The sequence below is a fragment of the Amaranthus tricolor genome, chromosome 3, assembly GCF_026212465.1.
Source record: "Amaranthus tricolor cultivar Red isolate AtriRed21 chromosome 3, ASM2621246v1, whole genome shotgun sequence".
Taxonomy (NCBI): domain Eukaryota; kingdom Viridiplantae; phylum Streptophyta; class Magnoliopsida; order Caryophyllales; family Amaranthaceae; genus Amaranthus; species Amaranthus tricolor.
This window is the reverse complement of record NC_080049.1, coordinates 26,140,967-26,159,521: the sequence shown is the minus strand read 5'-3', so window position 1 is coordinate 26,159,521 and position 18,555 is coordinate 26,140,967. Positions and strand designations below refer to the sequence as shown.

Below are 18,555 nucleotides of genomic sequence, written 5' to 3'. Positions count from 1 at the left end.
ACTCGTGCGCACCCGAGAAAACTTCCCAGGAGATCACCCATCCTAAGATTACTCCCCACCAAGCATACTTAACTGTGGAGTTCTTAGCAAATTGGCTCCCTAGAAAAAAAGATGCACCTTGTTGATATGAGTAGTCTATCAATCTTTTTCAAGCTAAATCTGGGGTATTACACTCACCCCACTTAAGAATACAACGTCCTCGTTGGACCGTAACTTCAGAATCTTTTCCCCCGCTAGGTGCACTGAACACTATCAGCCACGGTCACAGAGTTGCTCTGAATTCATATTAATTTAGGCTGAATTCATATTAATTTAGCCAATAAACAGAAGTTTAAAGGATTATAGCAGGAACTTGAGATTAATTATTAATTAGATTGCTTTTAATCATATAAAAATTGGTTTATGTAAGTAAGAAAGTAATTGAATTTCATACTAGAATTAGGTGATTTATGATACCCTAGATTATTTTAATACTGCATAAAATTGAGATTCTTAGCTTGCTCTATTAATTTTTGTTGTGAATGGTATCATGAATGGTGTGACGTGAGTGCACAATTGATGTGTGCATTCATGTGTGACTCTTGAGATGGAATCCCATGAGTATGTTAATGTGGGTGTATTAAGTTGAGTCTTGATGATTGTAATTTATGATGGTGATTAAAAGTATGGATTAATGAGGTGATGAAGTATGAGTTAGTCATGGGAGTTATGGGACTTAATGAAGAAGTGCAAAGGTTTAATTCAAGATGCTCTACTATGCAAGTCGAGATTCAAGATGCTCTACTATGCAAGTCGAGCAATACTGTCAGAAGCCTTTTGTAGTGCCGCTCGACCGAGCGAGCTCAGGATGGGTCGAGCGAGCTCAGGATGGGTCGAGCGAGCATACAGAATGCAACCAAAAACATCCTATAGCCCGCTCGACCAAACCGCTCGACCGAGCGAACCTCTGTTGTGGTCGAGCGAAGTCTCTGATACTCCTAGGATGCTGTTTTTGACTCTTCAAGTATTTGGGGATGTTTCATTATCATTTATTCATAGCTTTAATATACTTAATGTTACTTAGTGTGATCTCTCCTATAAATAGAGAGCTCTCATTCACATATCAAGATCATAAAAACACAACTCCTAAGCCAAATACATAGCCTTTTGTTTTATCTCTTATCCAATTGTAATACTTTATTTGTAAAAGTATTTTGTACTCCATTGATATAATAAAACAGAAACTATACACGACGGAGGACGTAGCCATCATTGGATGAACCTCCTTAAATCTTTGTGTCTCTTTGTTTAGTTTATATTATCAAACATTGTTTTTATTCTTTGTTGTTTGCATCGTTCATATAAGTTTTTAGCATCGTATCGATCTTGGCAAATTATTTCAATTTTAGTACTGTGAGATATAAAACTCTACATATATTTTATTTTGTATTGCATAATTATAAGAATTAGCGGATTAATTAAATTAATTTTCATGAAATCGTCTACACTTAAAAAAAAATTTACATCATAGCCCACAAGAATTAATTATGGTGATAACAAACAACTACAACTCCTATACAAATCTTGATTAATAATTTAATTTGAAAAATTGCATGTAATGGGTCTAACTTTGGCCAAAAGCAATTTAGCATGTCTTACTTCAAGTATTATGTTCCCGGAAACAAATTTTGAACTTAATTTTTATTTAACAAGCTTTTTGAAATACCATGTCACATGTTGTGTGGTCGTAAATATGATTATTGCTCTGACGTGATTGTATATGTGTAACATTTTTTGATTAATTTTTAAAAAATTTTTAGAAAATTTTTCACTTTATTTATATTAAATTTAATTCATTCAATTTAATGTAATATATATATTAAGTTTAATGTATTTTGTTTTATTTCACAATTAATTTTAAATTTTATATCATATTATATTAATTTCTTTTTTTAAGGAAAATTAAAATTTTAAAACTGCATATTTTTCATCTGGGATAATAAAAATGTCACCTTTTAATTGATATATAAAAATCATAGCTTTATGTTATTTATTTATCTTAATTACTTTTTCAGTTTTTGCATATTTTAAACTATACAGTTGTAATCAAACTGATTCTTTATATTGCAACATATTATGATCAATGGAGGGTGTCATTAACATATATTAACATGTGAAGTTGCAGAAAAAAACTTAGATGCATAATTAAATCATATAAAGGTGGAATTTTTATAGACTATTAATTAAAAGGTGAGATTTTAGAATCAGATTTTATTTTTAAAATTAGCTTAAAATTTAAATTATTTATTTGTACTAATAATAATTTTTCGAAATACAAACATTCTGATTACCTTTATGGGGTGCCTATTTTGAAATATGATATCGAAATGAGTACTCATAAATTGATTTTTCGACACGCAAATTGATGTGATATTTATTGATGTTTCTACCGGAGTTAGCTAGCGATTGGTTTTCAAAAAATGAATATTGCAAACATACTTATGGAACTAGCTTGAAAATCTGTACGAAATGCATAGTCACTTACATATTTTCTCAGCATGCAAACTGAAAAGATATTGAACATCGTTTTTATCCAGCAATAGCAGTTTTTTCTAAATAAAAGATGTTATAATCATCCTTATTGAACGTTTAGTTTGACAGTTTTATCGAAATGAGTGTTCATACACTTATTTACACGTTAAGAAAATTGAGAATATTTTTAATGCTTTATTTACTCCATTGTAACTACTTTTTTTAAATAAATTTAAAATATTAAAATAAAAGTAGAACTAAAATAAATAAGTATTCAAATTTAAAATAAATTAAAAAAAAATTACTATCAAAACATACAGAGTTCGGAAGGTAAGAGATTTATTTTTTATATATACTAATCTTTAAATAAAAAAAATCTAATAGGTAACTAGTTAAAACCCATTGGATGAAAACTAACTTTAAAATTTATCCAATAAACAAATTACTTGAAGTTTAACTTGTTAAACTTCTATTTTTTTTTTTGTTTTTATTTTTATTTTTTTGTGAAAGTTGAACTTGTTACATTTCTTCATTGTACAACAACCATTGAAGAAAAATGTAGGTGTTATCAATGTGTGTAATATTAAAAAAAGTTATATATATATATATATATATATATATATATATATATATATATATATATATATATATATATATATAAAAGACTAAAATGAAAGTGATTAACTTAAAAATACCTATTCAACAAGGATTTAAAAAGTGTGGAGCGAGGTGGGTATTGACGCAAAAAATCAAACTCATATATAGTGTTAGTTAAAGTATTATGACTAAGAGCATCCAATACTTACTACAAACACAAATTTTAAGTCAATAAAGGAGAAGATGAGAATTTAGATGAAGTAACAAATAAAAGACATTGAATCTTAAGAAAAAAAAACATAATTTTAAAAATATGGAGTCAAAATGAACTTATATCTAACTCTAATCGACCTTTTCAAACTAATAACTTTTAATAAACATACTCAAAAATATTAGATTTACAAGTAAAAATTAGAAGAGTACAATTAGATATTCGAGTGACAACTAAACAACTCTTTAGGTCCAACATAACACGTTGAGTTCTCAGGCACACTCTGACTCAAGATATGAATTTTCATGTCTTTATTATATTGCGTTTATAGTTTCAAAAAACTTCCTCATCTGACACGTGACCTGTACACACAACCAAATATGTCCTTCTAAAAATAATACTTCCTCCGAACCATTTTAGTTGTCTAATTTCCTTATTTGGCAAAGTCATTTTAGTTGTCACATTTCTATTTTTGTCAATTTTTTTTTACCTAAATATCCTTAGTTCACACACGTAATTACGAATATACCCCCATATACCTTACTTACCCAATTACCCTTCACTACTTACCCTTCACTATTTACCCTTTTTAATGGATCTCACACCATCCTTAATAACCGTGCCCAAGCAAATGGGACAACTAAATTGGTTGGGAGGGAGTATATAATAAAAACTAGTAATATACTTCTATTTAGTCACACACTCAGCCCTAGGCTTTACTTCATAATTCAACTTATTAGACAAGTAAGTTGAGCGACAAAAACTACTATAGATTTGACTGGTTTTTGACAATTGAAGGTAATCACAAGTCACAACATGGTTGCTTAAGTCAACGACAGAAGTAGTATCCTAACTTAACTAACACCACCAAAACATGATACTTATATATATTTCGTCTCTTTTAGTAATACTTCGTCAATTTCATTTACATTTTATTTTTTACGCAATTGTATAATGAACTATATACATTTAAAAATTATGAAAGTATGCAATCAGACTATTCAAATAAGATCCCACTTGACTATATTTTTCCTTACACATTAACCGTAATACATAAAATAAGCTTAAATTATATATGACATTTTGCACAATTTAATAAATTATTTTAAGCATTTATACATTCAACTATGCATATCTAAAAATTATAAAAAGTTAATATTATAAAAGTATGTGATTATATAATTTCAAATAAGATCACACTTGACTGTGTTTATTTATTTATTTATATGTTTTTGACTACTGAAATTTTTCTGATGATTCATCTGTGCATCTTTTTCGAGCAGATAGACTCTAATTGGCCGCACTGTCCTTTATGGGTATGAGTTGTTGTCTTCCTTTTCTCCCTGGACCCTAATCATAGTTCCTATAAGCAGGATACACTGAGTATGATAATGATGATGACATTAGCCGTAGAATATTAAATAAGCTTAAATAATAAATAGTATCAATAACTATAATGTAACAAGTATTTCAGAATACGGGAAGTACTACCAAATTACTCGCTCCATTTCTAAGAGATTACACACTAGTTATATCATAATTATCAAAAAATTAATAAATACCACTAAATTGTGTAAATATAGATAAAATTTTTAACAGGTACTGGAATTAAAATTATTGTAAAATTGGAACGGAATAAAATCAGAATGTGTTACAATTTGTTGGGAAGAAAGAGAAGCGTAGACAAATAAACCCATTGAAGCTGGCACTTTGGATCCATTAGTCTCTGTCACATCTTTGATCTCCATTTTGAAAATAATTTTTGACATTTTCCACCAGCAACAATAAAATGATAAATTTATGTTATTGATATCCAGCACCCATTTTTTTATACAGCTAAAAGGTTGAATCACTTTTCTTAAGCCATCCTGTAATGATTGGATTACTTCATCATATGTAAGTTAAGTCTTCTTGTATTAGTATATTTCAGTTGCTTAAGTTAAGCCTCTATAAAGATTGCCGCATATAATACAATTTTTGGATTACAGGTTTGACTAGGTATAATTTAATTTTAAATCTTATTTGAAAAAAAATGATATTTACTTCAATTGAAACAAAATCCACTCTGTTACAATTAAGATACCAGGAAAATAGAACGACATTTTTTTTTTGAGTGTAAATAAGACAACATTATAAGATTAAGATTAAGTAAGTATTAAGATAAATTTAGGTTAAGCAGTTAGTAATTTTGTCAAATAGATGATAGTTTGAAAATTTAATTAATTAGGTCCTAATTAATTTGATAATTATTCAATTAGACGACAATATTAGGTTAACAACATCACGTTTATAATTATGTAATATTATTCCCTTGGTTTCTTTTTATTTGTTCACTTTAAGTGTTTTTCACTTTAGGAGAGAAAAATTTAGATTAGATTTTTGGAGTGTATATTGAAAATAAAATATATTCATGTGTGATCTTATTAGATGCAAAATTTTTTATTATGTAATTTTACGATTTTTTATGATGCGTAATTAGAGATGTTGATGCTCAAAATTTGTGTTGAAATGCGCGTAAACAGTAAAGTGGACAAATAAAAGGAAATGAAGGGAGTATATAAATAATATAAGTAATAAGTGTCCTTTATATGTAATTGTGTGAATTCCGATACCCTGGACCTTTATTATCATCTTTTATGACCATTTAATTAATTCAGTCATCAGTAGTTTAAGATACGGACTATTTCATATACTTTACTTTTTTTTTGGCAATTAAGAGGAATATATGCACTCAAAAAAAACCTTTTACAACATAGGCTATAAAATGAACACTTCCCTAAACACATAAGGGAAGCAGCACCGAACTACAAAGCCAAACAATCAGTATACAAGCTAGCCAACACAAATGGCAAAACCAACTACAAAATAAGGGTATTTTTATTAGCATCATCTAGCCTAGTAGCAACATGAAATATGATAGTATGAGCAATTTGATTAGGGGACATAATGTTCCCCCTAAACACCTTGGCATTCCGCTGCAACCACACCTGATAGAGAGTCTCAGTCCAAATCATAGAAGAGATAATAGATTTGCTATTCCTCTTCCTGCACGCCTTGTTCATACTCTTCACAACCATATCAAAAGAAGAAGCCCAAGGAAGCTGAAAGAAAAGAGAAGTGAAGTGGTGCACCTTTCGAATGAACTCACAATCATTGAAAAGATGGTCTCTATCCTCTATCCCATGCTAACAAAAAACACAACTAGCAACAGTGATAACGCCCCACTGAAAAAGTCGAACCTTAGTGAGGAGCCTATCTTGAAGAATTTGCCACATGCATAGAACACTTTTAGGAGAAGCCTTATTATTACACCATAACGGCCGCCAGGGAGGCTTAGGCTCAGAAGCAATCCTTTCAAAATAGGCTTTTTTGATGCTAAATTCCAACTAAGCTGGGTCATATCACTCACAAGCGACCTGCTAGCAATAATTCTAGCCAACATCCAAGACGCCATACTGGGGACTCTAAACAGCATAATGTTAGCTCTGTTAATGTAGTAAGCATTCACCCATTTGATCCATAATCTGTCTTTCTTTGAGGCCAAAGCCCACAAACTCTCAAGGAGAGCAACACTATTCCAAATATGAAGATTACACTATTCCAAATCATTATAAATTTTCTCAATCATATGAACAACTGACCTAGGAAGCGAGAACACTTGAGCCCAGTAAGCATGAATACCATGGATAGTACTGTTCACCAATTGAACCCTCCCAGACATTGAGAGCTTCCTACTGGTCCAGTGTCGAATCCTAGCAGTGATCTTATCCACTATTAGGCTAACAATCTTGAATACTAATCCTCTTAGGAGAGAGAGGAAAACCCAGGTATCTAAAAGGGAGCTCTCCTTGAGGTACTCCAATAGCCTGCAAAACCCTAATTTTCTCCTCCTCTGAAATACCAGCAATGTAAATAGCACTCTTACTACTATTAGTCTTCAACCCAGAGACACAAGCAAAATTATCAATCATCTCTTTAAGATTAAGCATAGAACAAACATCAGGCCTCGAGAAAATAAGCAAATCATCAGCAAATAACAGTTCCATAATCCCCACTTTCTTACATTTCGGATGAAATTTGATATCCCCACCCTTCTTCTACTGGAGAACCCTAGAAAAATACTCCATGGCAATAGCAAAAAGGAAGGGGGACATAGGATCACCTTGCCTAAGGCCTTTCTTAGCAAGAAAAGGCTTAGAAGGAAAGCCATTAATCAGAACAGAGTAAGAAACAGAAGAAATGCATCTCATAATCCACTGAATAAACTAATAAGGGAAACCAAGCTCCTTCAGAACACTCTCCAAAAAAGGCCACTCAATCGAATCATAGGCCTTAGCCATATCCAGCTTAATCATGCATCTAGGACTGATATGAGACCAGCTATACCCCTTAATGAGATTTGTAGCAAGCAAAACATTATCCATAATTTGCCTCCCAGGAATAAACCCAGACTGGGCTGAGCTCACAATAGAAATCATCACCTTTTGCAACCGAGCAGTAAGAATCTTGGCAATAATTTTATAGACAACAGAACTACAAGAAATTGGCCTGAAGTCCTTCACCTGACAAGCATTAGCAACTTTGGGGACAACGGTGATAGCAGGGATATTAATAGGGGAATAAAGAGAATTAGAAGAGAAAAACTCAGCAACAACATCAAAAATATCAAAATCTGTATTAATTGGGCTATTTAACGGTGATAGCAGGGATATATATATATATATATATATATATATATATATATATATATATATATATATATATATATATATATATATATATATATATATATCTTATTTTATTATTTTTAATACAGTTACTCTTGTGAGAGACCGTCTCTCAAAAAAACGACCTCAAAACAAGAAGTCCACATTTTTATTTTCTTTTTAATCTGTATTAATTGGGCTATTTAACCTGTATATCTAAATTGTCTCTCAGAGAGACTGTTTCTCATAACAATTGTGTTTTTAATATTACTTTGATAAGGTAAGAATCCACTTATTAGAAATTCTAATTTTTTTACTGTTTAGATTTGATATACATTAAACAAATAAGTAATTAATAATCAAGCAAGATTCACTCCATAAGGAAAGTATTCCATAAGAAGACTACCATACTTTGATAAGAAATAATTAATCTTTGTATTCTTATTCCATTTATACTCGTAAATTACTATAATATCTACAATTAGCTATGTTCCAAAAAAGGATTTAATTAAAAAGGCACCAAAAAAGAACAATTATTCCTTATCTATGTTTTATTATCATTCACCATAAATACAAACAATACTAGGTTAGCTCAGAAAAGGGTGGCACCACAAACCAAACCAAACCAATGAAGGGACCAATTAGTTGATGAATATTTATACTTGTATTGAAGTAGTGAGTATCTTTACAAAGCCAATACAAATGCAAGAAACCATGCAATTATGCAAAGAGCTAAAGACAAAGAGGTGAGGGATGGTCACCAACTCCCACTTGCTTCCCAACAAGGAATAGAATGTGGGCATTGTATTGTTGATTAGTTTCATACATTTTTCAATTAACCAAACATTTTTTTATTTCCAAATCTAACTAAACTAACCCAAGTTAACAGAACAAATAATTTTTTAATTTTAACTTTTTCCCATTTGCCAACTGTTTAATTTCTCAATTATTTGTCATCTTCCTTAATCTCTCTCACCTTTTCCAAATTCCCATTAAGTAAAATTGTACCCTTTTTAAGACCTTTTGACATTTTTTGTTTTTTTTTAACTATTGGTATACTTCTTGAGTTCTTGTACTACACTGGTGAAGGAAAATTATTAGTCACATTGAATTTATATCCTTTTTTATTTTACTCTTTTATACTTAATTTGCATCATTTTTAACTTTTCGACAATGACCCAATATTTTTTTTATCTCATCCATACATTTTAACTCTCTTTTAATTTCATTCACACAATTTATTCTCTCTATTTATTTATTATAACTTACCCACTTCCTTTTTGATGGAATTCAAAAAGGCAGATGAGTATTTATCATATTTGACTTTTTATCAATTGAATGTATTATTTTGATTATTTATATATTAAACTATGCATATTATAAGATTATAAAAAATTAATATTATGAAACTATACTTAAATAGGATTTCATTTGACTATATTCCTTATGTAAAAACAATTTCAACAATCATCATATCATATATTCTACTAAAATAATAAAAGAATATGCCACATGATACTTTTATATATCACATTTTTCCGCCTAATTTATTAGTGATTGAATAAGAAAACTTTGATTTTTAATTAAACTTTATTTTTTAATAAATAATAATAGTAAGAAAAGGTCAATTCTTGAAACTTTGATTTTTCAAATACACTTTTTTAAGAAAAAAATAATTTTGATAATTTTGATTTTAGTAAATTTAAATGACTAAAATTATTAATTATATCTTATTTACGATACAAAAATGATTTGAATTAAGAATAGCTATTAACTAAAAATAACCTTATAATTAAAAACTCTTAAATTCTGTATTAATATTTAGAATAATGTCAAAATATATGTCAACTTAATTATTCAGCTAACTTCAATATTTGAAAAAATCATACATTCTACTAAAATAATAAAAGAATATACCACATGGCACTTTTATGTATCACTTTCTTTCGCCTAAATTTATTAGTGATTAAATATGGAAAATTTTGATTTTTAATTAAACTTTATTCCTTATTGAATAATAATAGTAAGAAAAAGGTCAATTCTTGAAACTTTGATTTTTCAAATACACTTTTTTAAGAAAAAAATAATTTTGGTAATTTTGATTTTAGTAAATTTAAATGACTAAGATTATTAATTATACCTTATTTACGATACAAAAACAAATTTGAATTAAAAATAGTTGTTACTAAAAATAACCTTATAATTAAAAACTCTTAAATTATGTATTAATATTCTGAATAATGTCAAAATATGTCAACTTAATTATTTAGCTTACTTTAATATTTAAAAAATAATAACTAAAATCTTATCTAGAACAATATTACACTGATAAGTATGATAAAGGAAATTATATTTAGAGTATGTCATCAATAAATTGTCGTGTATGGGTACACCGTATATTCATTTCATAGAATAAAGTTTTTTTTTTAAATGGATTAATAGAAAAAAGTTTGATATAATGTTTGCATAATAATTTAGTCTTTGATTAATAAATCTTAAAATTATTATGTTTACTCAGACTAATTAGTTTATTTAGGAAAAAAAATTCTCATTAGTAGAAATTATTTTTGATTAGTATTAAAAATTATTTTAGTCACTGAAATATAAATTCATTTACTAATACTCTATTTAGTTAGTAAAAATAGTTATAATCAATCAAAATTGTTAGTTTAAAAAATAAACAATTATATTCAATAAATTTTTTTACATAAATTACCGTGCATTGCACGGGAACATATACTGGTCAATACAATAATACTCTCTAATTTATAGAATATGGGACATTTATTTTTTTTCACAATATTTAATGCACTTATTTAATGCCTAATATCTCTTATTATACATAACAAAATATTATAAAAAATGGATATTAATAATCTTTACATTGAGACGAATCAAACAAGATCTCCCTTAACTATGTTTTAATTTATAAATTAAAAATAAAATATAAATTAAAAGTAATAAGTAAATAATGTCAAAAAATAAATGTCCCATTTTCTATACATCCAACAGAGTATAACAAATGTATTTTGAAACGGAGAATTTAAAGTTATTCAAGTAAAGACCCAAAATCCCAAGAAAAAAAGGGAAAACATTTGTTCACCATCTTTTGATGCAAAAAGGCCAGAATTTGCAAAAAGTTTACAAAGATTTGGTAAACCCTCTCTGTCTCTCTCCATTGATAGAAGAAGAAAAAGAGTATATTAGGGTCACTAGTCAAAAGGGATAATCATTATTTATGGTTGTAGAGTAATTAGTCTTCCCATCTCACTATTACTTCTTCTCTGTTTTTCACTCAGAGATTTTTATTGTTTTGTGTTCCTCCTTGAGTATAATTATCAGATGATTTTCTTCTTATGGAGTTTTCCTGAAATACAAACAAGACAAATTGTATGTTTTTGAGATTTCTAAGTCCCTGATTTTAGTGGGTTTTTTTTTTGCACCATTTATAGTGGTGGGGTTCTCTTGTTCTGGTCATTTTCTCCATTTTCATATTGAGGTTGGTAACCTGTTTCTGTTTTTTTCCCAACTTTGTTTTGACCATATTGTTGTTGTATTACTCAAAATCTCAGTTTTTTGATTAACATTTTTAGTTTTCAGTGATGGGTTTTGAAGAAAATGGAGATGTGAAAATTGTAGGACTCAGAATGATTCCAAGACATAAACGATCAAAGAGGTTATTTTTGGTTTCTGGGTTTTCTTGTTATTCACTTTTGGATTTGTGCATTTTGTTTTTGGGTTTTGATTCTTTGATCTTTTTAACCTAGTGTTTGTGTTCTAGTAATGAGTAATTGATATGAATGTTTTTTACTTCAGTGGAGTTAATGGCACTGATTGTAGAGAGGGGAATTAAGGCAGAACAATATTAATATGGGTGAAGAAAAGCTCATTAATTTTCTTGTTTTCCCTGACCCCATTGAATTTCACTTTCCATAATATGCTCTAATTAATTCCCTTTGGTACCTTTTGTCCCTCATTAATTGCTTCTTATCTTTATTTTATCTTGCAAACTTGAAAAAGGAAATCAAAACCCTTATTGGGACATTCTTAATGTAAAAAATTATTGTGGAAATGAGTTTATTGAGGTGCTGGGGAAACAGGTACAGAAGCATAATCTGTATATTTAGAATGAAAATTATTGTTTAATATTTTGTTATTTTCATAAATGGTGTGTCCATAGATTTATGTCAATAGCCCTAATACCTGTCTCTTTGCCTTGTCTTGCGATTTGTTTTAATCGTCTTTCTCGAGCCGAGAGTCTCTAGACCTACTTAGGCCCTAATCATAACTTCTATAAGTGGAATGTCCCGGGTGTGGTGATGAGGATGATGATGATGATGATTATGGTGTGTCATTAAATTTAAATTTGGGTTAGTCTAGAATAACAAATACTAAAAACAAAAAAAAGTGTTTTTGTAAAATGTTTTTTATCAGAAAAATCTTTTGCTTTGTTCTTTATAATTTTTACTTTAAAAAGGGATTCAATGAAGTCATAGGATGATATATTGTTTGATTGTTATAGATTGTTGATATCAAAGATTAAAATTAAGAGTTGTTCAACTTTTTCATTGTCAGCTTTCCAGATAAAAGAAGAGTTGAGAATGGCTCGGATGATTCTCTTGAAGAGTCACCTCGTCTAAAGTTGGTAAGATTATGGCTTCTTTTCTTTTATTTCTCGTCTTTCCATATTTTGTTTTTGGTAAAAAGAAGCTTGATGCTTTAGTATTTGTTTTGTTAGTTTGCTATGTGACTAACAACTTATATGAATCTTACATTGATGATGATACCTATTTGCACTTTATCCTTCCTTTTTATAAGTTATTAATTTATTTAATTTTAAGCTTTTCCATCCATGTAACTTTGGATATTGATTGCTTTTTATGTAATTGTTTTTGGTATAAAAAGTGGGAAGATTCTATTTTATATTGTTAGTATTTCATCATTGAAAATTTGCATTATTTGGTCTTTCTCGCACCTTGATAGGGATCTGTAAAGGGTTTGGTGTTCTTATTTTTATATTCTGTGGTCGGGATATATTGGGTATGATGATGTTTCTAAATTTTGATGGTTATTAGGACATTGGAAGACTTAAAGGCTCTTTCAAGACTAAGAAGCAGCAATCTCCAAGGCTTGATACTCAGAATTCACTAAAACAAGAGGTAATACTTGAACTTTATGTGGTAAAGCTTTAAGCATTGTGATTCTATTTTTCAATGTTGGGTGTTTTTTTTTTTGAAACTTATCGGATAGTTGATAACATATTTTCTGCTTTGATGTGTGATTTAGATTCTACAACTCGAGAAAAGATTGCAGGATCAATTTGTTGTTCGCCGTGCTTTAGAAAAAGCATTAGGTTCTGGGTCGTCTTCTTATGAGACAAATGAACCTTCTACAGTTCCAAAAGTAAGTGCTGTTTAATTTCCAAAAGAAATGTTTCTTATTTTAATGTGTCCTATGCTACTTGGAGTTGGGTTTTTTGCCATTTCATTTCAAATCAAACATGAAACTTTCCACAAAACACTCGATTTTGATTCATGGGTATTCCCGAGTTTAGAATGAGACTTGAGCCTGATTTAATTTTTATATGTGTTCCTATTCTGATTGGTAGTTGACCTCAATCTTTTGGGATTAAGGCTTTGACATTGTTGTTGTTGTTGACACTATTCCAATAGAGAAGTTATCCAAATTTACATTACGTAGTCGTCATTTCCAATTTTCCTTCATTTTCTGTTATTTCAGCCAGCAACAGAATTGATAAAGGAAATCGCAGTGCTGGAATTGGAAGTTGGACATTTGGAGCAGTACCTTCTATCATTGTATAGAAAAGCCTTTGATCAGCAGATATCAACTGTATCTCCAACTACAAGGGGTCACCAAACATTGTCAACTTCTCCCACTGTCGAGCATCAGAAGATATCTTCTGTATCTCCAACGGTTAAGGATAAAAAACTTAAGTCTCCTCCACTTGTCCCAAGGCGATTGTTTGTAGACGAAGATACAGCAGAAACTGCTACTAAGGTCGCACAATCAGTAGTTCAATCTGTGCCTAAGACGCTTTTTAACACACCCAAAGAACCTAATGATAGCATGATTCTTGATTCAAATGTACATCGCTGTCACTCCTCTTTGTCACATCGTACTGCACTCCCTACAGGGCCTTCACCGGATTCTGTTGCTAAAGCTTTGCGTGCTTGCCATTCTCAGCCATTATCCATGATTGAGGTAAATTTTTCTGTCTTCTATGTTGGCATCCGAATCTGTGAGGATTTACTATGTGCATAACATGGTTATATGCTTCTCCCTGCAGTTTGCTGCCTCAAACGTCATTAGTCTTGCTGAGCATCTTGGAACGCGTATTTCAGACCACGTTCCAGAGACACCAAACAGGATCTCAGAAGATATGGTGAAGTGTATGGCAACCATATTTTGCAAATTGGGAGAGCCTCCTGCAGCAAACAATGGTCTTTCATCACCTAATTCCTCATCATCTTCAATGGGTGAATTTTCTCCTCAATATCAATGTGATGAATGGAGTGCAAGTTATGGGAAAGATTCATCTTTTGATACACGTCTGGAAAATCCATTTAATGTTGAAGGGTTTAAGGAGTTTAGTGGTCCTTACAGCACTATGATTGAAGTTCCATGTTTATATAGAGAAAGCCAGAAATTGGGAGATGTGGAGTATATGTTGCAAAATTTCAGGTAAGACTACGATGATATGCATACCATTGTAAGATATGTGACAAGGTCACATGGAAAGTTACATAGTGGGGCTGTGGGGGTGTATGGCAAACAGCTGATAATTGGTAGCTGATAAGAGTGGTTGATCTGACCAGCTTATTTGACCCAGCACGCTGCTTTATGCAACTTGTTCAAATTAGCTGAGTTTGTCCCAATAAGCTTATCGAATCAACTGAGTTACCAAATACTATTTTTCGCTGATTTGACCATATGAATCATCTAACACCCCAACCAGCTGAAAATCTCAATAAGCTGAGTTACCAAACACCCCCATTGACTTTGCAATGCAAATGATACATTATTCACTATATTTATCTTTTGATTTTAATAAATTAAAGGTCACTGATTAGCCAACTTCAAGAAGTGGATCCGAGGAAGTTGAAGCACGAGGAGAAACTTGCGTTTTGGATAAATGTTCATAATGCTTTGGTGATGCATGTAATGGTTACCTTCAGTTCATTTTTTTAAAGATCCGACCCTTACGTTTTTAGTTAAATGAAACATTTATAACTCTGATTCTTGATAGGCATTTCTGGCATATGGTATTCCACAGAATAATGTGAAGAGAGTCTTCTTACTTTTAAAGGTAAAGACTGTAAATAGGTTTCTTTTTAATGTTAAAACCCTTAGTTTTTGTACTAATCTTTTTTCATATGTGCAGGCTGCCTACAATGTTGGAGGTCATACTATAAGCGCTGATACCATTCAGAGTTCCATCCTGGGATGTAGAATGTCTCGTCCAGGGCAGGTTGGTTCCTTGACTTTTGTTCGTGTTTTACAAGATTTTCGACTCATTGTTCATGTTGGAAAATACCCACATGTGTTCTCACGTCGAAAAATTAAAGAGAGGTTGACTAACATATATATATATATATATATTATTTGATGGGCTAATACCAATTGGTTTTATGATGGATACTCATCGGGTTTATATGCAGTCAACTCTCCTGGTTTTATTGTGTACAAGCTTGTTAACAAATTTATTAGTTCATGCAGTTAAATTATTATGTTTTAGCTCTTTAAACAAGTGATCGTTAATGTGAATTTATGATTACTTTTGCTTCTCAAAGCTTTGCTTCTATGTCGATGCGTTAAGATATTTAAGGCACCGACTTGCACAGGATCCCTCTATTTTCTTGGCAACAATTTCCAGGAAATCAAGTTTAGTTTTCTGCGAGTACTCGATACTCCATCAGAAATTCGATTTAGAAATGGGGGTTTGGTTTTCTTATGGAACAAATCTTCTGGCATTATTATTGCAATTGCGGTGTCTGCTTTAACCATCTATATTACAAATCATAATGAGGGGTATTTGTAGAAAATCATAATGTGGAAATAAAAATTGATTTGAGTTTTTGAATACTTTGTTTGTATTAAATAATAATGAGAGGTACTACCTTTATTTATACAACTAATAAGGACTAAAATAAGAAAATAAAATATTAATCTAAATCTAAATAATTAGGAAATAAAATAACCTTGATATTCTAATATTAAAAATATCTTAATTTCTTAAAACATACTCCCTTCATTTCCTATTGTTCTTCTCGTTTAGAATATTTTACTTTGGAGAGAGAAATTTAATTAAGATTATTAAGATATATATAGATGATAAAATATATTCATGTGAGATTTCGTTAGATTCGTCTTAATGTATACTTTTTTATTACATATTTTTTATAATTTTTTATTATGCGTATTTAAAGATATTAAGGCTTAAAATTTACTTTGAAAATTGTGTAAAAAGTAAACGGGAAGAATATTTGGAAACGGAGAGAGTAATATTTTTGAAATAATATCTTTATTTTATTATATTTCCTATTTTCCTAAAGTAATCAATCAGTATTTTTTACTACTTTTATATGTTTTTTCCAGTGGTTACGAATGTTACTTTCTCCAAGAACAAAGTTCAAATCAGGAGATCACCGTCAGGCCTATGCACTCGAACATCCAGAACCCATTCTACATTTTGCCCTTTGTTCAGGAAGCCACTCTGATCCTGCGGTACATCTCTCACTCCTTTCGTGTTTTAAAGCACATTGCTCTTTAATCAAATTGCCACTCTCATACTTTGTTTTTGCTCTGTTTCGTGTAGCTTCGAGTGTACACCCCGAAAAGAGTGTTATTAGAGCTTGAATCAGCAAAAGATGAGTACATCCGTGCCACATTCGGGATGCGCAAAGACCAAAAATTGGTCTTACCAAAGGTAGTCGAGTCATATTCCAAAGATTCTAATTTGTGCTCAGCTAGTATCATTGAAATGATCCAACATTCGTTGCCTGATCCATTACGAAAGTCTCTTAAGAAATGTCAATCTGGAAAATCACGTAAGAACATCGAATGGATGCCTCATAATTTCACCTTCCGGTATCTTATATCAAAGGAATTGGTGAAGTGATCTCTGATCGGGTTTTGGATTACCAACCTTCATATTCGTCTATTCGTTCAAAAAATATTATATTTTTTGTTTGTAGGAAAAATATTCCCGTTAATTTTTTCTTTCAAGTAATAGTACCGGGTTTTGTACAAAATATTAAAGCTATTTAGAGGGTAGTTTTAGAGAGTAGTATAGAACATAAAGGTGGATAGCTTCCACTTGTGTAAATGTGATTATCTAGTAGAAGCATTATTTAGTTTGAGTCCAAGTATATTTTTTCATTCAGGGTAAGACTAGAGAATCTATACTAATAAAGAGAACGGAGAAATTAATCCAATCTATAATTGATGAGAATCGGATTCGTCTTCAATCACTAGGTCAACCTATAATTCTCGAGAGTATATGTATATTAGTTCTCTTTGTTCGATAATTAGGCAAGTGGAATAATAAAAGTATGTTCCAAGTTCATTATTTATTTTGATTGAAATTGGTTTGTCTGGTATTTGATACTCCTATGTCGTTATTAGCTGCAAGACAAAGATTGAGCCAGGCCAAATCTACAGATCATGAAACTAGATTGATTGATATTAACATTAAGGTCCATGTGATTTGATGTGTGTTTGAGTAATGGACAAAATGCAACTCACTAAAAACGTTGGCAAGTGGTTTTTGGCTATGATTAGTCATTTCGCCTGAACTAGCCTGTACAAAACAACCTAAACCTAGAAATGTCATGTTGCTATATAGACAAGGACTTGCTTAGGATGAATCCTTTCTATACATGGAGTTTGTGTAGGGTTAGATACGTGGGTGAGGATTAACTTTGGCAGTGAAGTTTGTTTAATCTTAATGTGAGATCATAACTCGATATGAATTCCACACTTAGTTGTTTATGAGATTTAATAGGCTTAGGGCAAATAAAAATTTTGGGCATAAACTTAGATTTTGACCATTCTCAATCCTTGCCAGTTGCCACCACTTTTAGAACTACTATCATTTGTTTTACCTTTGACAAGCAACTCATCATTCATGTCTTGAGTCTTCTGTGATAATTGATTATTAATCGAGTCTTTTTGTTTAAGAGCATTTGTCATATCATCATAACTTAGAATTTTCTCGATATAATACAAGTTTTTACATAAGTTTTTGTAAGAGGGCATTAAAGAACATAACAAGTAGAAAGTATATAGTTAGATCTTGTTAATCAAGTTTTACATCAGTACTTTGCAAATTGCTCGTACGTATGCATAAATCTATAGTAATTTATCATAATTCAAACAAAAGATCAATGATAAAAAAAGCTCATTTTAGCATGACTAAAATGCTCGTTTAAATTCCGACCCATTGGACCCCATCACGTTGCAGAACTCTAGTCATGAAGAATGACTTCTTATTGTCAGAAAAGCGTGGTT

At 30.5% G+C, this 18,555-nt stretch overlaps 1 protein-coding gene across 3 annotated transcripts; it reads left to right on the top strand.

Annotated features, from left to right (window-relative positions):
- The first annotated feature begins 11,063 nt into the window (after positions 1-11,063).
- Positions 11,064-17,651, top strand: LOC130807872 (uncharacterized). Of its 3 annotated transcripts, none has more exons than XM_057673245.1 (12): positions 11,064-11,524; positions 11,626-11,701; positions 12,601-12,670; positions 13,101-13,184; positions 13,312-13,428; positions 13,765-14,247; positions 14,333-14,727; positions 15,105-15,204; positions 15,293-15,352; positions 15,428-15,514; positions 16,642-16,770; positions 16,862-17,651. In XM_057673245.1, exons 2-12 carry the CDS (start codon positions 11,628-11,630, stop codon positions 17,162-17,164), a joined length of 1,902 nt encoding a protein of 633 aa, XP_057529228.1. In that variant the 5' UTR covers positions 11,064-11,524; positions 11,626-11,627; the 3' UTR covers positions 17,165-17,651. The 3 variants fall into 3 exon arrangements, with proteins under 3 accessions (XP_057529228.1, XP_057529227.1, XP_057529229.1); XM_057673244.1 differs by having other exon boundaries at positions 11,076-11,524; positions 11,619-11,701; XM_057673246.1 differs by lacking the exon at positions 11,064-11,524 and having other exon boundaries at positions 11,632-12,125.
- Positions 17,652-18,555: the final 904 nt, after the last annotated feature.